Source organism: Bos javanicus, chromosome 14 (assembly GCF_032452875.1).
Source record: "Bos javanicus breed banteng chromosome 14, ARS-OSU_banteng_1.0, whole genome shotgun sequence".
NCBI classification, from domain to species: domain Eukaryota; kingdom Metazoa; phylum Chordata; class Mammalia; order Artiodactyla; family Bovidae; genus Bos; species Bos javanicus.
Window position 1 is genome coordinate 80,769,788 of NC_083881.1, and position 19,199 is coordinate 80,788,986.

At 36.2% G+C, this 19,199-nt stretch overlaps 1 protein-coding gene across 6 annotated transcripts in view; it reads left to right on the forward strand.

Annotated features, from left to right (window-relative positions):
- SNX16 (sorting nexin 16) overlaps positions 1–19,199 on the forward strand; it is a 37,876-nt gene that overhangs the window by 12,046 nt on the left and 6,631 nt on the right. For all 6 annotated transcript variants that reach the window (XM_061439485.1, XM_061439484.1, XM_061439487.1 and 3 more), the window contains 3 exons: positions 525–611; positions 7,999–8,147; positions 17,002–17,071. In XM_061439485.1, the coding sequence (XP_061295469.1) occupies positions 525–611; positions 7,999–8,147; positions 17,002–17,071 (306 nt within the window). The remainder of the gene's footprint in view (positions 1–524; positions 612–7,998; positions 8,148–17,001; positions 17,072–19,199) is intronic.

Sequence of the window (19,199 nt, forward strand, 5' to 3'; positions counted from 1 at the left end):
AGATTAAAACATCTAATTTATTAGAAAACTTTGCTTGGCAGTTATTGAGTTTAAAAATTAAATTGACTGTGTAAGACAATAGTGGCTACTTTTCATATTAATTTTAGAACATATTAGCATAAAATATCGGAGAAGGCAATGGCACCCCACTCCAGTACTCTTGCCTGGAGAATCCCAGGGACAGGGGAGCCTGGTGTGCTGCCATCTATGGGGCCACACAGAGTCGGACATGACTGAAGTGACTTCAGCAGCATAAAATATATTTTAGAGGCTGATGAGTTTATTTATTATTAGTGTGCTTCAGAAAAGCATTTTGCCTCAAATTTGTCAGTCCTGAGAAAAAAATCTTTGCTTTTGGTTCCTACATTTGATTGAACATTTGATGGCCTAAATAATTTCTGAATTTTTTAACATAATAATTGTTACAATCTGCCTTTTCAAATGTTTTAAAATTATTTGTCTTAAATTTTAAAATATTTATAGAAATATATTTTAAAGCTCTCTGTCTCTCACCCTCTCCATAGGTATATAAAATATTAGTAAAGAAGACCCCAGAAGAAAGCTGGGTAGTTTTTAGAAGATACACTGACTTCTCTAGGCTTAATGATAAAGTAAGTACTTTAATAAATCTAAACCTAACTTTTCAGTCTGGAATTATAATCTGTTCCTGGAGTTCTCCTGTTGTTACTTGTTTTTTCTCCTTTGTTAATTATTTAAGTGAAGTCAAATCTTTGCTATTTCCTAACAACTGTTTCATTTAATTTTAAGAGTCTGAATTCCCATCTCTACATATAACTTCCTTTTGTTGGAAACAAAAAATTACTTTTAATATTAAAAAAGTGAAAACCTTAAAATTGGCAACAGAAATATGGTTATTTACATGATCTTATAACTTTGAAAAGATGTATGTGTATAAGACCCCCAAAATCTTACGACTGTAGAAGAATGAAAAAAAAATTTAGCACATTGTGGTTAGTTTTCTTTACTGTGTTACAAATTATCACAAACTTTGTGGCTTAAAACACACCTCTTCATTATTTAGAGATTTGGAGCGCTCAGCTGGGTTTGCTGCTTAGGGTCAAACAAGGTCAAAATCAAAATATTGACTGGCCTCTTATCTGGAGGCTCTGGGAGGGAATCAGCTTTCAGTATCGTTGTTGGCAGAGTTTGGTTTCTTGTGATTGTGAGACAAGGTCCCTGTTTCCTTGCTGGTTGTCAGCCAAAGGTTGTTCTTGGCCCATAGATACTATTCTTCAGGTCTTGCACACGACCCTTCCATCTTTAAAGTCAGCAAGAGTTGGTCAAGTTTTTCTTGTGCTAGAATATCTCTGGCTTTCTCTTTTGTCACCAGCCAGGAAGAAGCTTTACCTTTATAGAGCTTGAGTGATAAGATTAAGCTCATGTAAATAGTTTTCCTGTCTTAAGGTCAACTCAATAGTAACCCTAATTGCATGTACAAAATCTTTTTTGCTGTGTAACAAGGAAACACAGAGGCTTCACCAGGGGCAAAGGTCATGGGTCCATCTAGAATTCACATATGCCCACTGCACATGTGAAACAGACAAAGAAAATAATAATAAACCGCAGTACATTAAGTACCCTTAAAAATAAGTAACAAGAAGCACCCCAAAATAGAAAATTCAGCAATTGATATGAACAGTGTAATCCCCAGAAGAAATACAAATGACCACTAAATTTGGAAACCATTTACTATCACAAGTACCCCAAGAAAAGAAAATTAAGACACTATTTTTCACCTGTTGGACTTCCCTGGTGGCTCAGTGGTAAAGAATCTGCCTGCCATTGCAGCAGACATGAGTTCAGGCCCTGGTCTGGGAGGATCCCATACACCACGGAGCGGTTGAACCCGTACACCACAACTGCTGAGCCTGTGCTCCATAGCCCGGGAGCCACCGCTGCTGAAGGCAGTGTGCCTTGGAGCCCGCGCTTCGCAACAGGAGAGGCCGCCCCAGCAAGAGGTTCACATACTGCCATTGGAGAGCGGCCCCGTCTCTCTGCAACTAGAGGAGAGTCTGCACAGCCATGAAGACCTAGCACCACCAATAAGTAAATAAAATTACAGTTAAAGAAAAGAAAGAAAAACTATTTTAATTTTCACCTGTCAGGTTGACAGCCTTTAAGTGGTATATCTATTGTTAGAAATATAAGTCTTCCTAGAGGACATCCTAAAGCTATACATAATTTGACATGATAATTACATTTCTGGGATTTATCCTATATAATAATTTATTGATATGGGCAGGATATAGCCCTAAGGATACTTCTAATGATGTTTTATGTATTGTTTTTCTCTTTTTTCATTTTGTTTTAAATAGTTAAAAATTTTAGAACCAACCTAAATTTCTAACACTAGGGAACTGATTGAGTAAATTGCAGTAAGATTTCAGTAGAGAAACAGCAGCTGAAGTGTTCACAGGGCTGGAGGAAAATCAGGTAGGACAGATAGGGGTAACTGGTATTTAAGAAACCAAGAGAAAAAGCATTTTTCCAAAAGAAGCAAGCAGTTTATGATGCTTCGGAGAGGCCAAATAAGATGACCTTGGACCACGGATTACTCCCTACTTTTGATAGATGTTGAGTAGAGGGAACTTCATGGGTCCTACTTTCCCACCTGCCGTATTTCCTATTGCTTTCTTGGACTCTCAGAACTTCTCAAGTTGGTATGTTCTTAAAACTTTTGGTGATGGGAAATTCCATTTATGTGACTTAGCAACCGCTAGGATGCCGAAAAGCTTCCACCATTCTTAAACCTCAGTTTCAATGAAAAGGTAAAATATAAAATGCTAAACTGTTTTATTCTTAATTAAGGTATTGTTAAGATGACTTATTGCAACATGTCAAAGTACTTAATATTATTTCTAAGATATTTACATAATATATAAATTTTATTTTCTGTACCTGAGTTTTTATTTTACATGGTTGATTTAAAAACCTGTAATTCTTTACTTCTGTTCATCTTTTTAAATAGTTAAAACACACAAGAATACCAAAGTGATTCATTAAGTTACCACATACTTCAGTGGAATTCTTAGCTTTCTTATGAAATTGTTATAATTTTTGTTTATACAGACTCATTTCTGACAGTCTCAGTTCAGAGCTATTTCATCCTTTATGACTTTTGTTCTCCTCAGGACTCAACTGTTATTTAGTGTTTGCTTCCTTTTATCTCTCTGGATTCATCTTTATTGACAAAATATTTCTTGCCTTAGGCAAGCTGGGATTTAGATTGCTCTTAAGGTTTTGAAAAAAGATGTTAATAGAAGTTTAATTTAAGTCTTGTAAATATCTCCTTGATACTCTTAAGTTGGGCACTTAAAATTAATAAGTGTATATGTCAGTCTTCTAGGTACCAGAAAGAGCTCCATTCATCACCTGATTTTACTGGCAAGAGTCAAAAATGTGTGTCAGACAGCAGCAGCCACACAGTTTAAATGGTAGTTATTATTTTTATAATTGTTAAAGTAAAATCTTAGCATCTTTAAATCATGAAATTTTTGAGTTCATCACTGTGCTAGGAATTTGGTATCATATAGAAACTATACAGATCTGATTCTAACTTTGAGGAGTTTACATTTTCCATTTTTCTATAGCAGTGAGAAAAAAATAGCCAGTTGACAATGTGAAAATCATTTTAGTTAAAATAACACTGTTTAGAAAGAGAAATTTTTTCTTCCTCTTTTTTTAACTTACTGGGTTATAATCTGGCTTCAGCTTCTCTAGGAGTTTTTAAGAGCCTCTTCTGAGAAAGTCAGAGGGCAAAGTCATGAGCAAGGTCTGGAACACAGTTCTCAGAGTTGCGGCATCTGGCAGAGTTGTAGAGCAGACTGGTAATGAATAGTTTGCAGAAATGTGGCCGTGAGAGTGGGGTTTTCTTTATTTTCTACTAGAAACCTCACTATTTTCTACTTCCAGTTTGCAGAAGTAGTTTAAAGCTGAGTAATTCTCTGAGGTAAAATGATTATTCTCAATTGGTTCCACCCAGCAGAACATAGAGAGGAAGCAGAACCATTATCAGCCCACTGTCAAGACAAGCAGAGCTCATATGAAAATCTGGGCTAAGCTCAACCAAGCATTCAGTCCTTCCATTAAAAAGAAATTCATGGTAATCTTCAACTGTCTGTCTCTTAGGTCACACTGTCCTGAACTGCCCCAAACTGACTGACATCAGGCGGTTACAAAGCTGCCTTTCACTATCTTTCTAGGGTTTGTTCACTTTTTCCGTTGTTGGGTTTTGTTTCCTTTGTGTGTTGTCTTCTTTCTTGGATCATGGTCTCCTCGTGGTAGAACTAACCCTTCAGTGGATTCTTGAGGAAGACCACATGGGAAGTGAAGTGGTATCCTTCAGACCCCACACATCTAAATGCTCACTCCGTTTTCACACTTGGTTGAAATGTGGGCTGGGTATAGAATTCTAAGTTGGAAAATGTTCTTTCAGAATTTTGAAGACATTAAGCTATTTTATCTTGTTAGTGTTGCATATTGCCCTTGAGAAGTCCAAAGCTGTTCTTGCTCCATATCACTTGCATGTCACCTGTTTTTTTCTTCTTTAGAAGTCTTTTGAATCTTCTCTGTGTAATTAATCTGAAATTTCACAGTAACTTTTTTTTTTGCCACCTTCTAAATTTATTTTTTAATTGAAGAAAAATTACTTTACAGAATTGTGTTGGTTTCTGCTAACCATCAACATGAGCAGCCAATGGGAATTTGCTGTATGACTCAGGGTACTCAAACCAGGGCTCTGTAACAAGCTGTAGGGTGGGTTGGGGAGGGAGGTGGGAGGGAGATTCAAGAGGAAGGGGACACACGATGACTTTTTGTGGGTTCTTTTCTTGTATTAACTTAGACACTTTGTGGGCAGTGCATGTCTTTCAGTTCAGAGAAGTGTTTTTGAATTGCTTTAGTAATGAATTCCTCCCTTCTGTGTTCTCTCTGTCACCTTGTAAAACAGACCTTTGGGCTGATTCTATATGATTCTGGATCTTTTCCTCCCCGTTTACTATTTTTTGTTGTTGTTGCTATTTTGAAGGCAATTTTCCTTTCTCTTTCTAAGACCATCTTTTCTCTGAATGTCCTCTCTTTTGGTCATCTTATTCTTATTTCTTAATGTAGTATCTTAATCCATTGACTGCATTAGTGATTGTATTTTTATTCATACTTTTTCCTCTTTGTGTTGTCTTTGTTTTTCTCCTTGTGATATTTGTCTTTGTCTTCCATGTTAGTACTAGTGTGTAGTAATTCTTTGTTGTCTGCTCATGATTAAAAGTTGGGTACTAATAACTGATTGGAATCTCTTACCTCATGGTAGAGTCTTGTGTTGACTTCAAGATTCACTATATAATGGGAAAGGTGGGCTTTTGCTGGAGAGCTTCTGATTTCAAGACCTTAAAGTCATTCCTGTTGAGTTGATCAGACTCTCCAGAGGTGTTTTCCAGTCTCCTGCCTTGAGCTGCCAGTTTGTGAGCAGTTTGAGGTCTCTGTAACTACAAACTTGGAGTAAGTTTTTCTACACCTCAGGTTTCTTGGCTCTCTTGAGTCTTTGCTGCTCTCCTCGGTGCTTTTTAGTTTCCAATATGTTGTTTTAAGTGTTTTTCCTCTTTACTATAATATTAGCAGAACTCAGAAAGACAGAATTAGATGAATGTGCTCAGTTCTGCATCTTAATCCCACAGCATGTGTGTCATATTTTTAAAGGGTTTTTTATAGAAATATCAAATGCCTATTTTGATGTCATTTCACAGGAAATTTATTAAAGTTTAATGAAATATAAAAGCTACCATTTATTGGTTATTTCAAGCTAATGTATAGTTCCCAAATTGTACTTTGTTCAAAATAAAGTTATTGAATAAGCACTTATAAACACTTTGTGAAGGCCTAATTATGAAACAACTCACTCTTTTCTGAGGATTATTTTTTAAGGGGAAAAAAAATCTAACCATGCATGTGGACATATGTTATGTTTAAATTTTAAAGCTTAAAATTAATTTTTTTTAAAAAGACTTTTTATTTCATCCTTACAGCTTTTATTACTTTCAAACAGTAAAAAATCAGACTCCAAGGCCAAAAATATTTACATCTTGAAATCAAATCAGAATTTTTAGTATAGAAATGTTGACAGAATGTTTTATATTTTTATTTAGCTTTTTACCCTGTGAATTTTTCTCCTTTGCTAAGTTTTTTCTTACACTGTAATGTTTTGTTTTGTATTTAAGTAATGTGAATGTACGTGGTTCCATTTCATTCATCCATTTATTGAACATAGATTGTTGACTACTTGTAATGTAGCAGGCATTATGTTAGGCATTGGGGGTGCAACTGTGTGTAAAATGGTTCTCAGTCTTAGCTGTACTTTGCACTTCCCTGGAAAGCTTTTTAAAATTACAATGCCCAGGCCATATCCCAACCACTTAAAATCCAAATATGTCAGAGGTAGGACACAGTCATTAATATAAATCCTGATTAATCATCTTCAGACAAAAGGGAGCTGTTCTACAGTGGAGCCCTCTCAGAATCTGTGTGAGTTCCTACTCAAAAGTTCCTTGGGTGATTCCAGTATGCAGCCAACATTTAGAATGAGAGTCCAAAATTAAGTCAACATTACTTAATTTGCCTCATGATAAATATCATTCAAAAAATAAGTGAAGGATTTGACAATGTGTGGCAGCTTGTGTTTTCCAAAAATGTCTGCAGCAGCACTCTCAGTCCCACATGCTGTCCCGGAATCTTGCCACTTACCATCAAGGGGTAGAATCTTGTCTCCTCTCCACCTCGAACATGGGTGAGCTTATGCCTGATCTGACTAACAGAGGACAGTGGAACTGACGCTGTGTTAATGAGGCTAGATCATAAGAAGTATATAGCTTCATCCTGGCTTTCTCTCTTGGGATGCTCCCTCTTTGAAACCCAGTCTCTATGTGGTGAGAAAGTCCACGATACATGGAGAGTCCATGTCAGGCTTGTGATTGACAGCCCCAGCTAAGGTCTCAGCAGCAAACAGCCTATTCCCGTATAAATACGTGGGAGTGAACTTCAGATGCTTCTCAACCTCAGGTGTCCAGCTGAAGTTCTAACTCATTGTGAAAGAAATAATCCATCCTCACCCTGCCCTTTAGGAATTGCCTAAAGAGTCCATGGCCTAATAAATGATTATTTTCCACCACTGAATTTTGAGGTACCTTGTTATCCAGTTATGTTAATATAGTCAGTTAATCAGAGTGTATAAAGGGAAATCTCACCCAGCTTAGAAGGTGGAAAAGCCTCCCTAAGAAAGTAAAATGTAAGCCAAATATGCAAAATGGATTATAAGCCAAAATGTAAACGTTAAAATTATGAACATCTAGGAAAAAACATGGAAGAAAATTTTTACAGCCCTGGAGTGAGCAAAGGTTTCTTAGATAGTATCTAAAACAGCATAAATCAGAAAAGGAAAAAAAAAAAAGGATGAGTTAGGAAACAGTAAAGATTTTTAAATGTACTCTGTTAAGAATAACATGAAAAGTCAAAACATAGTTTGGGAGGATATGTTCATCGTACCTATACCTGACAAAGGCCTTGTAGCTAGACTATGTAAAGAACTCGGACAACTTAATCCAAAGACACGTACCCAGTTTTTTGAAAAGCAGGGGGTTCAGAAGATCTGAATAGATCCAAGCACATAAGAAGATACTTAACACCATTTGTCAACAGAGGTATGCAAATTAAAGCCACAATGAAATGCTGCTACACACCTAGTAAGATGGCTAACATTAAAATGATGGACAATACCAAGTGTTAGCAGGGACAAGGAGCACCTGTAATTCCTGTGCATACGCAACTGGTAGAAATCAAAGTAAAACAGTCAAGGCGTAAAAAGCATATCTGAATTTAAATCTTTTTTTGTAAGCTTGTTTTATGAATAGTTTCATAGAGTCGACAGGTTAGATTTTGTAGAATTCAAGTGATTTAGTTGAACATTGTATTTTCTTTTTTCTTCTTTTTCAGTTAAAAGAGATGTTTCCAGGCTTTCGATTAGCCCTTCCACCAAAACGCTGGTTTAGAGATAATTACAATGCGGAGTTTTTAGAAGATAGGCAATTAGGATTACAAGCGTTTCTTCAGAATTTAGTAGCTCACAAGGACATTGCTAACTGGTATGTAACAAATTGAATAAGAGTTTATGCATTCCAATAACTGGTTTAAACTAGAGAATAAATCTAGGACCATATTTATTCAAGCACAAAAAATATAAGGTAGGAGTATAATTACTTATCCTGTCTAAAAGCAGTAACTGTGATTTTCTTGGCTTTTTTTCAGTAAGGACTTATTTGGTGTTTGATTTATATTAACACTTCCAAAAAGTGTAGCAAAGTTAGACTTTGTATGCCGTATAGTCAAACCATCCACTGAGCTGTAAACTTGAGTTCAGTATTTTAGTAATAAAACAGTAGCTAATATATTGGTAGATTTTTGGTAACTATGACACTATATAATTTTGACAATATTTTTAATTCTCCAAAGTAATACAAAAATCTTGAAATCAGGTTAATTTATACAGAGAGTGAAGTAAAAATACCAGAAACTTTTAGAGAAAGGATCAATATCCTTTCTTTATTTTTTGTATCTGAATATATTTACAAGAAAATTGCTATATGATCTGATTGCATCTGGGTATCTAATCTTGGCACTTACATTATCAGATAAATTAGAACCATTTTGAAAAAAATTAGCATTTACAGCTTCCCAGGTGCATCGGTGGTAAAGAATCCACCTGCCAGTATATGAGACAGGGGTTGGATCCCTGGGTCAGGAAGATCCCCTGGAGGAGGAAATGGCAACCCACTCCAGTGTTCTTGCCTGGAGAATCTATGGACAGAGGAGCCTGGCGGGCTGCAGTCCGTGGGGCTGCAAAAGACTCAGACACGACTTCGTGACCAAACAACAGCAGAGAGCAGTTACAGTGCAGCAATAGCATGTTGTGTAGAGACCTACTTTTGGAACGATCTTCAGCATTCTTCACCCTGTTTCCTTAGTCTTTCTTTTATTTATATCACCTCACATTGCAAGACACTCGTACTATACAAACACACCTTGCTTCCTAATGTGCGCTAAGCTCAGTGACTACATGAGACTTCTGCCACCCTCCTCACTTTCCTCTAATAAGGTAATTGCAGGCCGGACCCCTCCTCCCGTTCCCAGACTCACTGCTGCGGTTGCCTCCCTGCCGTCTCCTTCAGACGTCTCAGTGTGACCTCAAACCTAGAACAGACGTCACAGCTCATTGTCTCACTTTCCCCCAATATTCAGCTCATTGTCTACCCAAAACCCAGTCATCTGGACACATCCCTGTCTTTATACAATACAACTCAAATCTGTCAGCTTTTCTCCATCCTGCCATTGCCACTCTAGTCTAAAGGGTTGCCTCTCACTTAAATCACTCCTTTCCACCACTGTCTTCCTCATCCACTCCTATTTCTGTAGCCCACTGGAGCCACAGTGTCCTTTTGTAAGGCAATTTAAGTCATCCTTTCTGGGCCTGGACTACATGTCTGTCTTTCCAACCTTATGTTTCATTATTCCTCCCTGCCCCTGTTCTCTACATCAGACAGAATTGGTCTTGTACTTTTTCACAGTCACCTGTTCCTTTTTTAATAAGCTGTTCCTAGAAAGGCATTTCACACTACTGCCCTTGCTCCCACAGCCCCAGCCTAGATGACTCTTTCAGGCTTCAAGCAGACTTCACTTCCTTAGGTTGGTCTCCTGACCAACCCCTCATCCATCACCACCACTAAAAATTAGGTCAAGTCTTTCTCATAGTATCTTCTCTGCTGGTTCTGAAAGTCAGTTCCTAATGCCTTAAGACACCCGTTGCATGTAACTAACTTCTCTCTAGGATAATACTAGCCGTATACCACCAGTCTTAAGAGAACTGAGAAAATAGTCACTCATATCATTGGCAATAGGATTTAATCCTCATGTGGAGTCCCAGTCGAAAAAGGCTGGTTGGAGCTTTACTTTAGTAGCCTTTCAGTTTGTAACTATTTCTGTGATTATTTGATTGTGTTCTCCCACCAGTCTGAAAGGTGCATACACAGGAGTAGGTCATGAGGCTCTTTGACCCACCATTCAGTGTGCAGGGCCTGTTAGCACAATGCAACAGTCCATGTCAAAAAGTCCTTGTTGAATGAGTGGCAGAACTGTTGATAGTTGTTATTATACTGTTTATAAGAAAAAGAGGGTGAAACAAATATGATCAAACTTAGCAATTGTGTGTTCTTGTCTAGGTGGTGGGCAGATGGATGCTCCCTACTTTTCTGTATTTTTTTTTTAATATCTCTCCAAAGGGAAACAAACTCTAAAATCATAGAGAAAACCTTGAAGAAAATATATTTTATACCATACCATAAAAGACTTTTATCTCTAAGAAATCAACAAATCCTATCCCTTTTCTCTTACTCCTTATTCAGTAAACCTTTATATATTTGTATTGAAAATATGGCAAATTAAAATTGAATTTATTCTATGACTACATCATCTTTATTTAATGAAATATAGTATGAACCACTTGATAAACTCATGATTTATTGATTTTTTTAAACATTAAAAGTGTATCTTAGTTGAGCTGTATCTTTTTTTAATTATTGGTACTAGATCTCTGTAGAGTAAACATTCAAGATCCTGTTTCTAAAACTGTCCTTAGAACAGTGATAGTGGTCTTGTTCAGTTCACAGATGTTTTCAGGAAAAGAAAGATTTCTTGGTCAAGTAAGTTGGGGAAAGGTTTCCTTTGACATTCCTAGAATATTAAAGGTTCTAAAGTCTTGCACAAAAACCTATAGTGTGCCTCACGCTTACTTGCCTATGTATTTTGGTCATATATCTGAGATACTGAAGGAATTCGGTAAGATAATTTAAGTAGAACTCTATAAATAATGTATGTGTTGTTGTTGTTCAGTCGCTAATTCATGTCCAACTCTTTGCAACTCCATGGAAATAAGATAAGTGTAGAAACCTTATGTTTGTTCTAGGGTACTGTCTTTTTCGTGAGTGATGAGTAGCATTTTTTATTTCACATTTTAAGCAGTTTTTTAATTAGTATTTAAAACATGACTTGGCAGAGGGAAGAGTTATTAATCTATATCTTAGGAATTTGTCCCTTTTCATACTAAGAAGGGTATAACAGAAATTGAGGATCTATTTACTAATCTTAATTCCTTTGAAGACTAGGCTTCTCTTCTAACAAAATAAGGGAGATTATAAACTTCTACTTGACATGATACAGATGGTAAAAGTAAAAGGAATTCAGAGAAGGGGAAGATCAGTCCTGTTTGCAGTGAACCAAACAGCACTGCAAGTAGGGAGTGGGGTTTGAGAACCGTGAATGATAGATTAAGATTACAGGTCCGTCTATGAATTTCTTCTAAGGGAGGAAGAGGGAAAAGACAGAATCCCAACTCTTCTTTATACAAACATGAAATTGCATATTTAAGAATCACTATTTAAAGTGTCATTTAGTTTACATTACCTATTGGTACGCCTGTTAGCATCCTGTTACAGTTGGAATGGCAGCACAGAAAGTTACTGTCTTTATATGGCCAAATAATTATTTGAGATTAATTCTTTATGTGGTTCTTTCACTTTGCTTTTTGATTCCTTAGCACCTCACAACGCAGTTGAGATCCAAGGGATATTAAGAATTGTTGGTTTAAGTGTTTTAAGAGAATATTTTCAGATACATTTAGAGAATACAGAATAAAACAAAAATGTTAATATTTTCCTGATAAAATCTTTGGTTTTGTTTGTTCAATAAATGTTTATTTAGGTCTTTTATGGTATATAAAGTATTGCAGCTACACAAAGGTTCATTAGATGCTAATCCTTTATTTAAGAAAACTAAATAGGAAGAAAAAAGACACACCAAAAAACTAAAAGTTGGATATCTGTCTTTTTCAGAAGGGGAAGAAAAGAGAAAAATTTTAACTGGAGGAGTTAGAGGAGGCTTCCTAGATGGTGGTATTTAAGCTGGGTTTTGAAGAATTACTGATATTTAAACTGACAGAGAGAAAGTAAAGAAGGACTTACCAAATGAAAAGGAATACTACATCAAAATGCAGAAGCAAGCAGGCACAGTCCTGTACCCGAAACAGCATCTAATTTAGCTTGTCAAATGTGTAAAGATGGATGGAGGGGGAAGGTCTCTCATAGCTGTATAATTAAAATATAGCTATTGTTTTATCCTAGCTTCTGCTATTTTGAAATAATTACATCATTTAATCAGCACAGCAAATATCTTACTACTCCATGTTTTCAGAATTACTACACATATATCCTGATTTACCATATTTTTCTTCTTAATGCTTTAAAATGCAAGAGTTAAAATTATATATATTTTCCTTATATTACCATTCATCTACAAGAGGTTCAGTGCCAGAATTCAGTGTTTTAAACTCTACATCTATTTTAAAAGAAAAAAGTCCAGGTATATCTGGATTAACGGAAGCTCATTATTTAAAACAAATACTATCCAAACATTTTACATGAGGAATCAATTGAAAGAAATGAGACTCTTTACCCTTTGAAAAGAAAACTTACTTGGAGAGACATGGTAACCATATTCAGGTGTTTGAAAGTCTTGTGATGGGGAAAAGAATTAATCAAATGAGGACTTCCCTGGTGGCTCAGTGGTAAAGAATCCTCCTGCCAGTGCAAGAGACACAGGTTCAATCCCTGATCCGGGAAGATCCCACACGCCTCGGGGCAACTAAGTCCAGGGACTGCAGCTAGTGAGCCTGTGCCCTGGAGCCTGGGAGCTGCAACCGCTGAAGCCCACCTGCCCCAGAGCCAGTGCTCCACAAGAGAGACCCCCACACCCAGAGTAGCCCCTACTCTCCACAGCTAAATACCATGCAGCAGGGAAGACCAATCACAGACAAAAATGAGTAAATAAATAAACATTCAGAAAAGAATTAATCAAATGATAGTTAGCTCTAAAGCCAGGCTTCTCCACTGTCAGGCACATCATGTTCAAACACAGATTCTGAATTAGCAAGGTCTGGAGTGGAGATGCAGTGTTTCTAACCCGTTTCCCAGTGATGCCGATGCCGCTGGCCTTGGACCTCATTTTGAATAGCAAGACTAACATGTAAAACTCAGAATAAATGAGAAGTTAGAGGAAGCCCCCAGTAAACTCAGATGAAAAAGTTACATGTCCTTTCAAGCTGTCTGGTATAGAAATGTGTTCTGCCTTTTGAGTAAGTGAGTTTACCTTAAGTATTAGAAGAGACTAAGCTAGGTAACTACCAGTGGTATTAAAGAGGGAATTATTACATGGGATATATTGAATTAATGACTTCTTAGGTGTCTCTTCTAGTTGTAAAAGTCAATAAATTATAATTTTTGAGCAAGAACATCTAAAGTAACTTTTTTATACATTTTCATATCTTCTCATGTGTCTAAGTTTTTATATATAAAGAGACTGTCACGAGAGGTTGAGTTAACCTTAGTGTTTTTATAAAATGAAGGAATTCAGTTATATAAGCAATAGCTTATATAATGCCAGCTCATGAGAATGAACACATTATTGCTAAGGTTGGTTGGGTGATTTTTACACAAAATATTAGTTTGGTAGACATTTAATTATGGACAGTTTTCCTTTTAATGCATTAAAGCTAAATATGTTGTATTCAGATACATGTAAACTCTTACCTAATTGGGTCTCAAAGATCTTACGCAAAATTCCGTTTCCTGAGCCTGGTAGTGAAATAATTTTAAGCAATTACTTAACTGATTTTAATCAATGTCTCCAATTAGAAAATGAAGTAATTAGACTAAATGTTCTCTGAAAATATCCTCTTTTAGCTCTAAGTTTCTTACTCTTTTTGTTGTGCTTCTTTATAAATCTTGAAGTCATACCATCAGAAGCAACCAAATTCTAACCTTCTTTTAACTCTTAAGACTTTTGGTCTTACATTTTGCTGTCTAAGCTTACTTTCACATGAAAGTAAGAATATCTGTTGAAAACTAAAATCCATCTCAAATTTGAGAGTTCTGCTGTATTATTTATATACAGCAGTGGATAGAAGTTTGTTCTGATGCTCTTAAGAGTTTCATTCCTTTTTTTTTTTCCTAATTGCATGGCTCTTACAAACAAATTCATTATTTTTGAACACTAACTCTGTGCTGTGCTAATTAATTGGTTCAGATTCTGTACAGTCCTGAAACTTGTCATCTACTTTTTGGTGAAGCAGAAGACTGCTTGGTTAAACAGATAATGCTAATAAGACTGTGTGGAAGTCCTGTGAAAGGGATGTCTTCAAGGTGGTGTCGTAATGCATGTAAGAGCACTGGGCCTGGTAGCGTGTGGAGGAGAGGGTGGACCAGGATAATAACGGCAGGCGTGAGACGACACCATTTCTGAAGTGTCAAATAAGGAAGGCAGTTAAAGTCTGAATGTGCGCAGGTACTTTATGCCAACGCCAAGACCTCAGCTTTGTTCCCTCTTGTTAGAGGATGCACAGATGGGTTTCAAGGTGGGTTTGACATAAAACATTTGTTCTGGAAGCATTTCATGTTAGAAGGAATAAAACTGAAGGTCGGGACACAAATGAGCTGAAAGAAACCAGGTGAGACATAATCAAGGTGTAAACCAGGCCCACACATCCACCACAGGAACGGAAGCGTGAGCCCTTCAGCCCCACACCCACCAGCCCAGCTCCTGCACGGCAGCCCTCACCGCCACCAGCCTTGAGAGTCCCTGTCCTCAGGGCTACAGTCAATGTCAAATTTTGTTATTTCTTTTTACTAGTTGAGAATACTGAAGAGAAGTAGTAACTTATAAAACATTTCTATCTGAAATCCCTCATTAATTTTTTCATGCAGCGACTTTTTGTGCTTAATTTGGTTTTGACAATTAGTATCTAGTATTTTAGTACATTTTTTACCTAGCTCTTTATTGACCTTTTAATGAATTGTAGGCATTAGTTTTAGCTTTTTTTAATATAAATTTTGAGATAAAGAGCATATTTAGCTTTAAATTACTGGTCTGTTAGAAAACTGGGATGTAAACAAATACATACGCATGAAAGAAAAAAAGATACATTATGAAATACAAGGTGAAGATTCACTGAGTGAAATAGTTTTTTAAGAAATTTGAAAATTACAGTGAAACTCTTCTAAAGGAAACTTTTTCAGGAGACTCAAAGGAAGAGTCTAAGTTACAGGACAAATTTGCTCTGATAAAAAGAATGCTGAGGGATACCATCTCTGGTTTCCTTATCGTTGGGCACATTAAGTCAACAATTGATCACAATTTTAAAATAGGGATTTCCCAACCACTCTTTAACTCTAGGTACTAAAGAGAGCAGAAAGGTGGTCTTTTCTTACCTTTCAATTCCAGATTATTGGATTTTCTCTTAGATAGATTTCCCTCCTATCCTGATATTACCTTTATTATCAAGGTCAAATGAAAAGTATTAAGCATTGAATACAGAAGAGAGATTAGGGGTTATATTGAACTTATCAGTGAACAAGTAAATAAAACTTGTTTAAAAGAATTAACTTTTATTTAGTCCATAGGTCATTTAATAATATAGACCCTTTGGTACTTATACTTTATTTGAATTTACTTGATTTGTTTATAAATTATACATTGATAATGTATAAGAAATCACTGAGCAGGCCATGGCACATATAGGCAATCAAATGTTTATCAAATCTAAGTAAAGTTCTCCAGTCAGTGATTCTCAAGAAGGGGTAAGAGCTTGATTTTCTAGACAGGAAAAACATATCAGAATTTTTGATAAAGCAATTGTTTTCTCAAACACTACTCTCTGTCAGACATTCTTATCTGCCCCTTTTCTTGGATAAGCAAGAAAGCTTGAGAGTATTAACTTTCTTCCTCCATCAAGTGAGTCCTGTTGAAACAGAAGAAATGTATTGAACCCTTTAAGTGTTTTGTAAATTACAGTTGTGATGCCAGTTTTAAATTTCATTCTTATGCCACAGATTAAACAAAGTGGGACATAGAATATAACCTTAGAATTATAGTGGAAAAAAAATTAGAGAATCCATTGGACTTCATTTGAGTAGAACTCCTGTTTAGTCGCTAAGTCATGTCCAGCTGTTTGCAACCCCATGGACTGTAACCCACCAGGCTCCTCTGTCCAGGGGATTTCCCAGGCAAGAATACTGGAGTGGATTGTCATTTCCTTCTCCAGGGGATCTTCCTGACCACCTCCTGTATTGCAGCTGAGTTCTTTATTGCTGAGCCACTGAGGAAGCCCAGTCATACTTTTTGAGTATCCACATTTTTAACACACACACAGAGCTGTCTCTAAATCCCAAATTACTTTTTAGAAAGAGGAATGTCATATAACAAGTTCAGTTTTTACCTTCTTAACCTGTTTCTGATCATTGAAAAGTATAAATATAACTATCATTTCATTATTTTGAAATTTTTGGTAATTCATAAATGGGATGATCAGAATTCTTTCTCTTGAACTCTCTAGAGAAAATACTTAAGTAAATTAATATAATAAACATAATTGCAAGAAAAATCTTTAATTTGTAATTACTTTAGAATCATCTCCTAAAGAGGGAACAATGGTGTATAAATTAGAAATTGTATTTCTTCATAACAAGATAATGGCTTTTTTAGACTAGTTCAAATAAACATTTCTCTGAATGCTATGCCTGTTCACCATTTAAGTTGCTCTCTTGTACTGTTATTCAGATTTATGTTTTATGTCATATAAACTGTGTAACAAATTCAGAATGTCTGTTTATGTTCGTAGGACCTTAGAAATAACCTAAAATCTTTGTATCTTCTATAGATTTTATATTTGTATTTTGTTACCTGTGTGAAAACACATAAGCCATCTTGCTTATTTTCTTGCTTATCAGAACCAACTTACTTAAAACACCATAGCTTCGGAATGACTTTTGCTTTCTGCTGTCTTTTGTAAACGTATTTGTACCCCAGCTTTTTTTTTTTTTTTTTTTTCTATGAAAGCCTTGCAGTGAGAGACTTTCTTTGTCTGGATGATCCACCAGGTCCATTTGATAGCTTAGAAGAAAGCAGGGTAAGTGCTGTATTATATATCACATGAAAAGAGGAACAAATAATACCATACAATAACTTCATTGTTTCTTGAATGGAATAGCAAACAGCAAAATTATAATTTCAGACTGGTAGTTTTGCACAGAAAGCTTTTAATGTTTGAGTCAAAGCTTTCTTTCACTGAAGTACATGGACCTAATTCAGTAAAAAAGTAAAATTTCGTACATATCATATAGTCAGTGAAGCTCGAAAATTAAATCCTACATTTATTCTCTGTGTTTTTACCATTTCAGAAAACAAAAAGAAAACTACTTGGAAATTTATTTTACATTCAAAAGCAATATGTGTATGTTGAATTTTCTTCCATCCAAGTATCAAAGTAAGGAAACTACATTTAAAATCAAATTTAAAAAACCAATCTCCAGAAGTTGAAGTTACTATCTTGTTATCAGTTCAGCTCAAGCTTGATGCTACTCAAATTACGCTAATTGACGTTTAGAGTGGCCTATTTCTTGAAGAAATTGGCTAGATTCACAGATTTGGTAATAATAGATTAGCTAGGATTTTATGCAAGTTTTTCCCTAAATGTTTAATGATTTTTAAGTGGAACAGATTTAATTGTTAATGTTTTCAGTTAAACTGAGTCAGTTTTTTGTGTTAGAAGCATGCCATAGCTTTTTTTAAAAACAGCTTTATTGAAGTAAAATTTTCATCCATAAAATTTGTTATTTGCTATTTCATTGTAAATGTACAATTTAATAACTTTTAGTAAATCTTTAGAGCTGTGCCTTCATTAACATACTCCAATTTTAGAAATTTCCACGACCTCAAAAAAAATTCTACAAGCCATTTTGCAGTCATTCCTCAGTGCCAGCCTCAGATGACTACTGTTCTGCTGTCAGTCTCTGCGAATATCTTTTCTGGTTATTTCGTATAGATAGAATCATATCGTGTGTATATAGTGCTTCCCCAGTGGCTCAGCAGTAAAGAATCTGCTTGCAATGCAGGAGACACAGGTTCGATCCCTGAATGGGGAAGATCCCCTGGAGGAGGGCATTGCAACCCATTCCAGTATTCTTGCTTGGAGAATCCCATGGACAGAGGAGCCTGGCAGCCACAGTCCACAGGGTTGCAAAGAATTGGACACTACTGGTCGCACAGAGTCGGACACGACTGAAGCGAAGCGACTTAGCAGCAGCAACAGCAAAGCAACTTAGCACACACGTGTGTATATAAATATGTATCAGTTCAGTTCAGTCACTCAGTCATGTCCGACTCTGCGACCCCATGGACTGCAGCACACCAGGCTTCCCTGTCCATCACCAGCTCACATGCTTGTAAATGTATATGTGTCTATATAAATACATAATACCATATGTACAATATGCATAGCATATAAAAAAACAGATGCAAAGATTTTATATAAAATCTTTGCATTTTTTTTTTAATTTAACATAATGTTTCTGAGCATCATCCATGTTATGCATGCTAATAATGTGCTCAGTCATGTCAGACTCTTTGTGACCCCATGGACTGTAGCCCCCCAGGCTCCTCTGTCCGTGAAATTTTTCAGGCAGAAATACTGCAGTGGGTTGCCATTTTCTACTCCAGGGATCTTCCTAACCCAGGGATTGAACCCAGGTCTCTTGCATCTCCTGCACTGGCAGGCAGATTCTTTACCACTGGGAAGTGCCACCAGCGAAGCCCATCCGTGTTACAGTCTCTCAGTGTTTCATTACTTTTTATTATTGAAGGGTTTTCCGTTGTATACATAAACCACATTTTGCTTATCCAGTCACCAGCTGAGGGATATTTGGATTATTTCCAGATTTGTACTATTACGAATAATGCAGCTATGAACAATTTCAAGAAGACTTTCTGTGGACAGATGTCTTCTTTTCTCTTAGGTTGGTTCCTGAGAGTAGAATGTCTGGTTATATGACAAATCATGTTTGCCATGTAACCAGACATTTATGTTAACTTTAAGAAGCAGAATTTTCTCAGGTGGCTACACCATTTTACATTCCCACTTGTCATGTGTGAGAGTTCCAGTTTCTCCACATTCTCACAGGCATTAGATGTTGTCTGTCTTTTGGATTATAGCCTTTCTTGTAGATATGTCATGGTATTTCATTAAACTTGGAATTTTA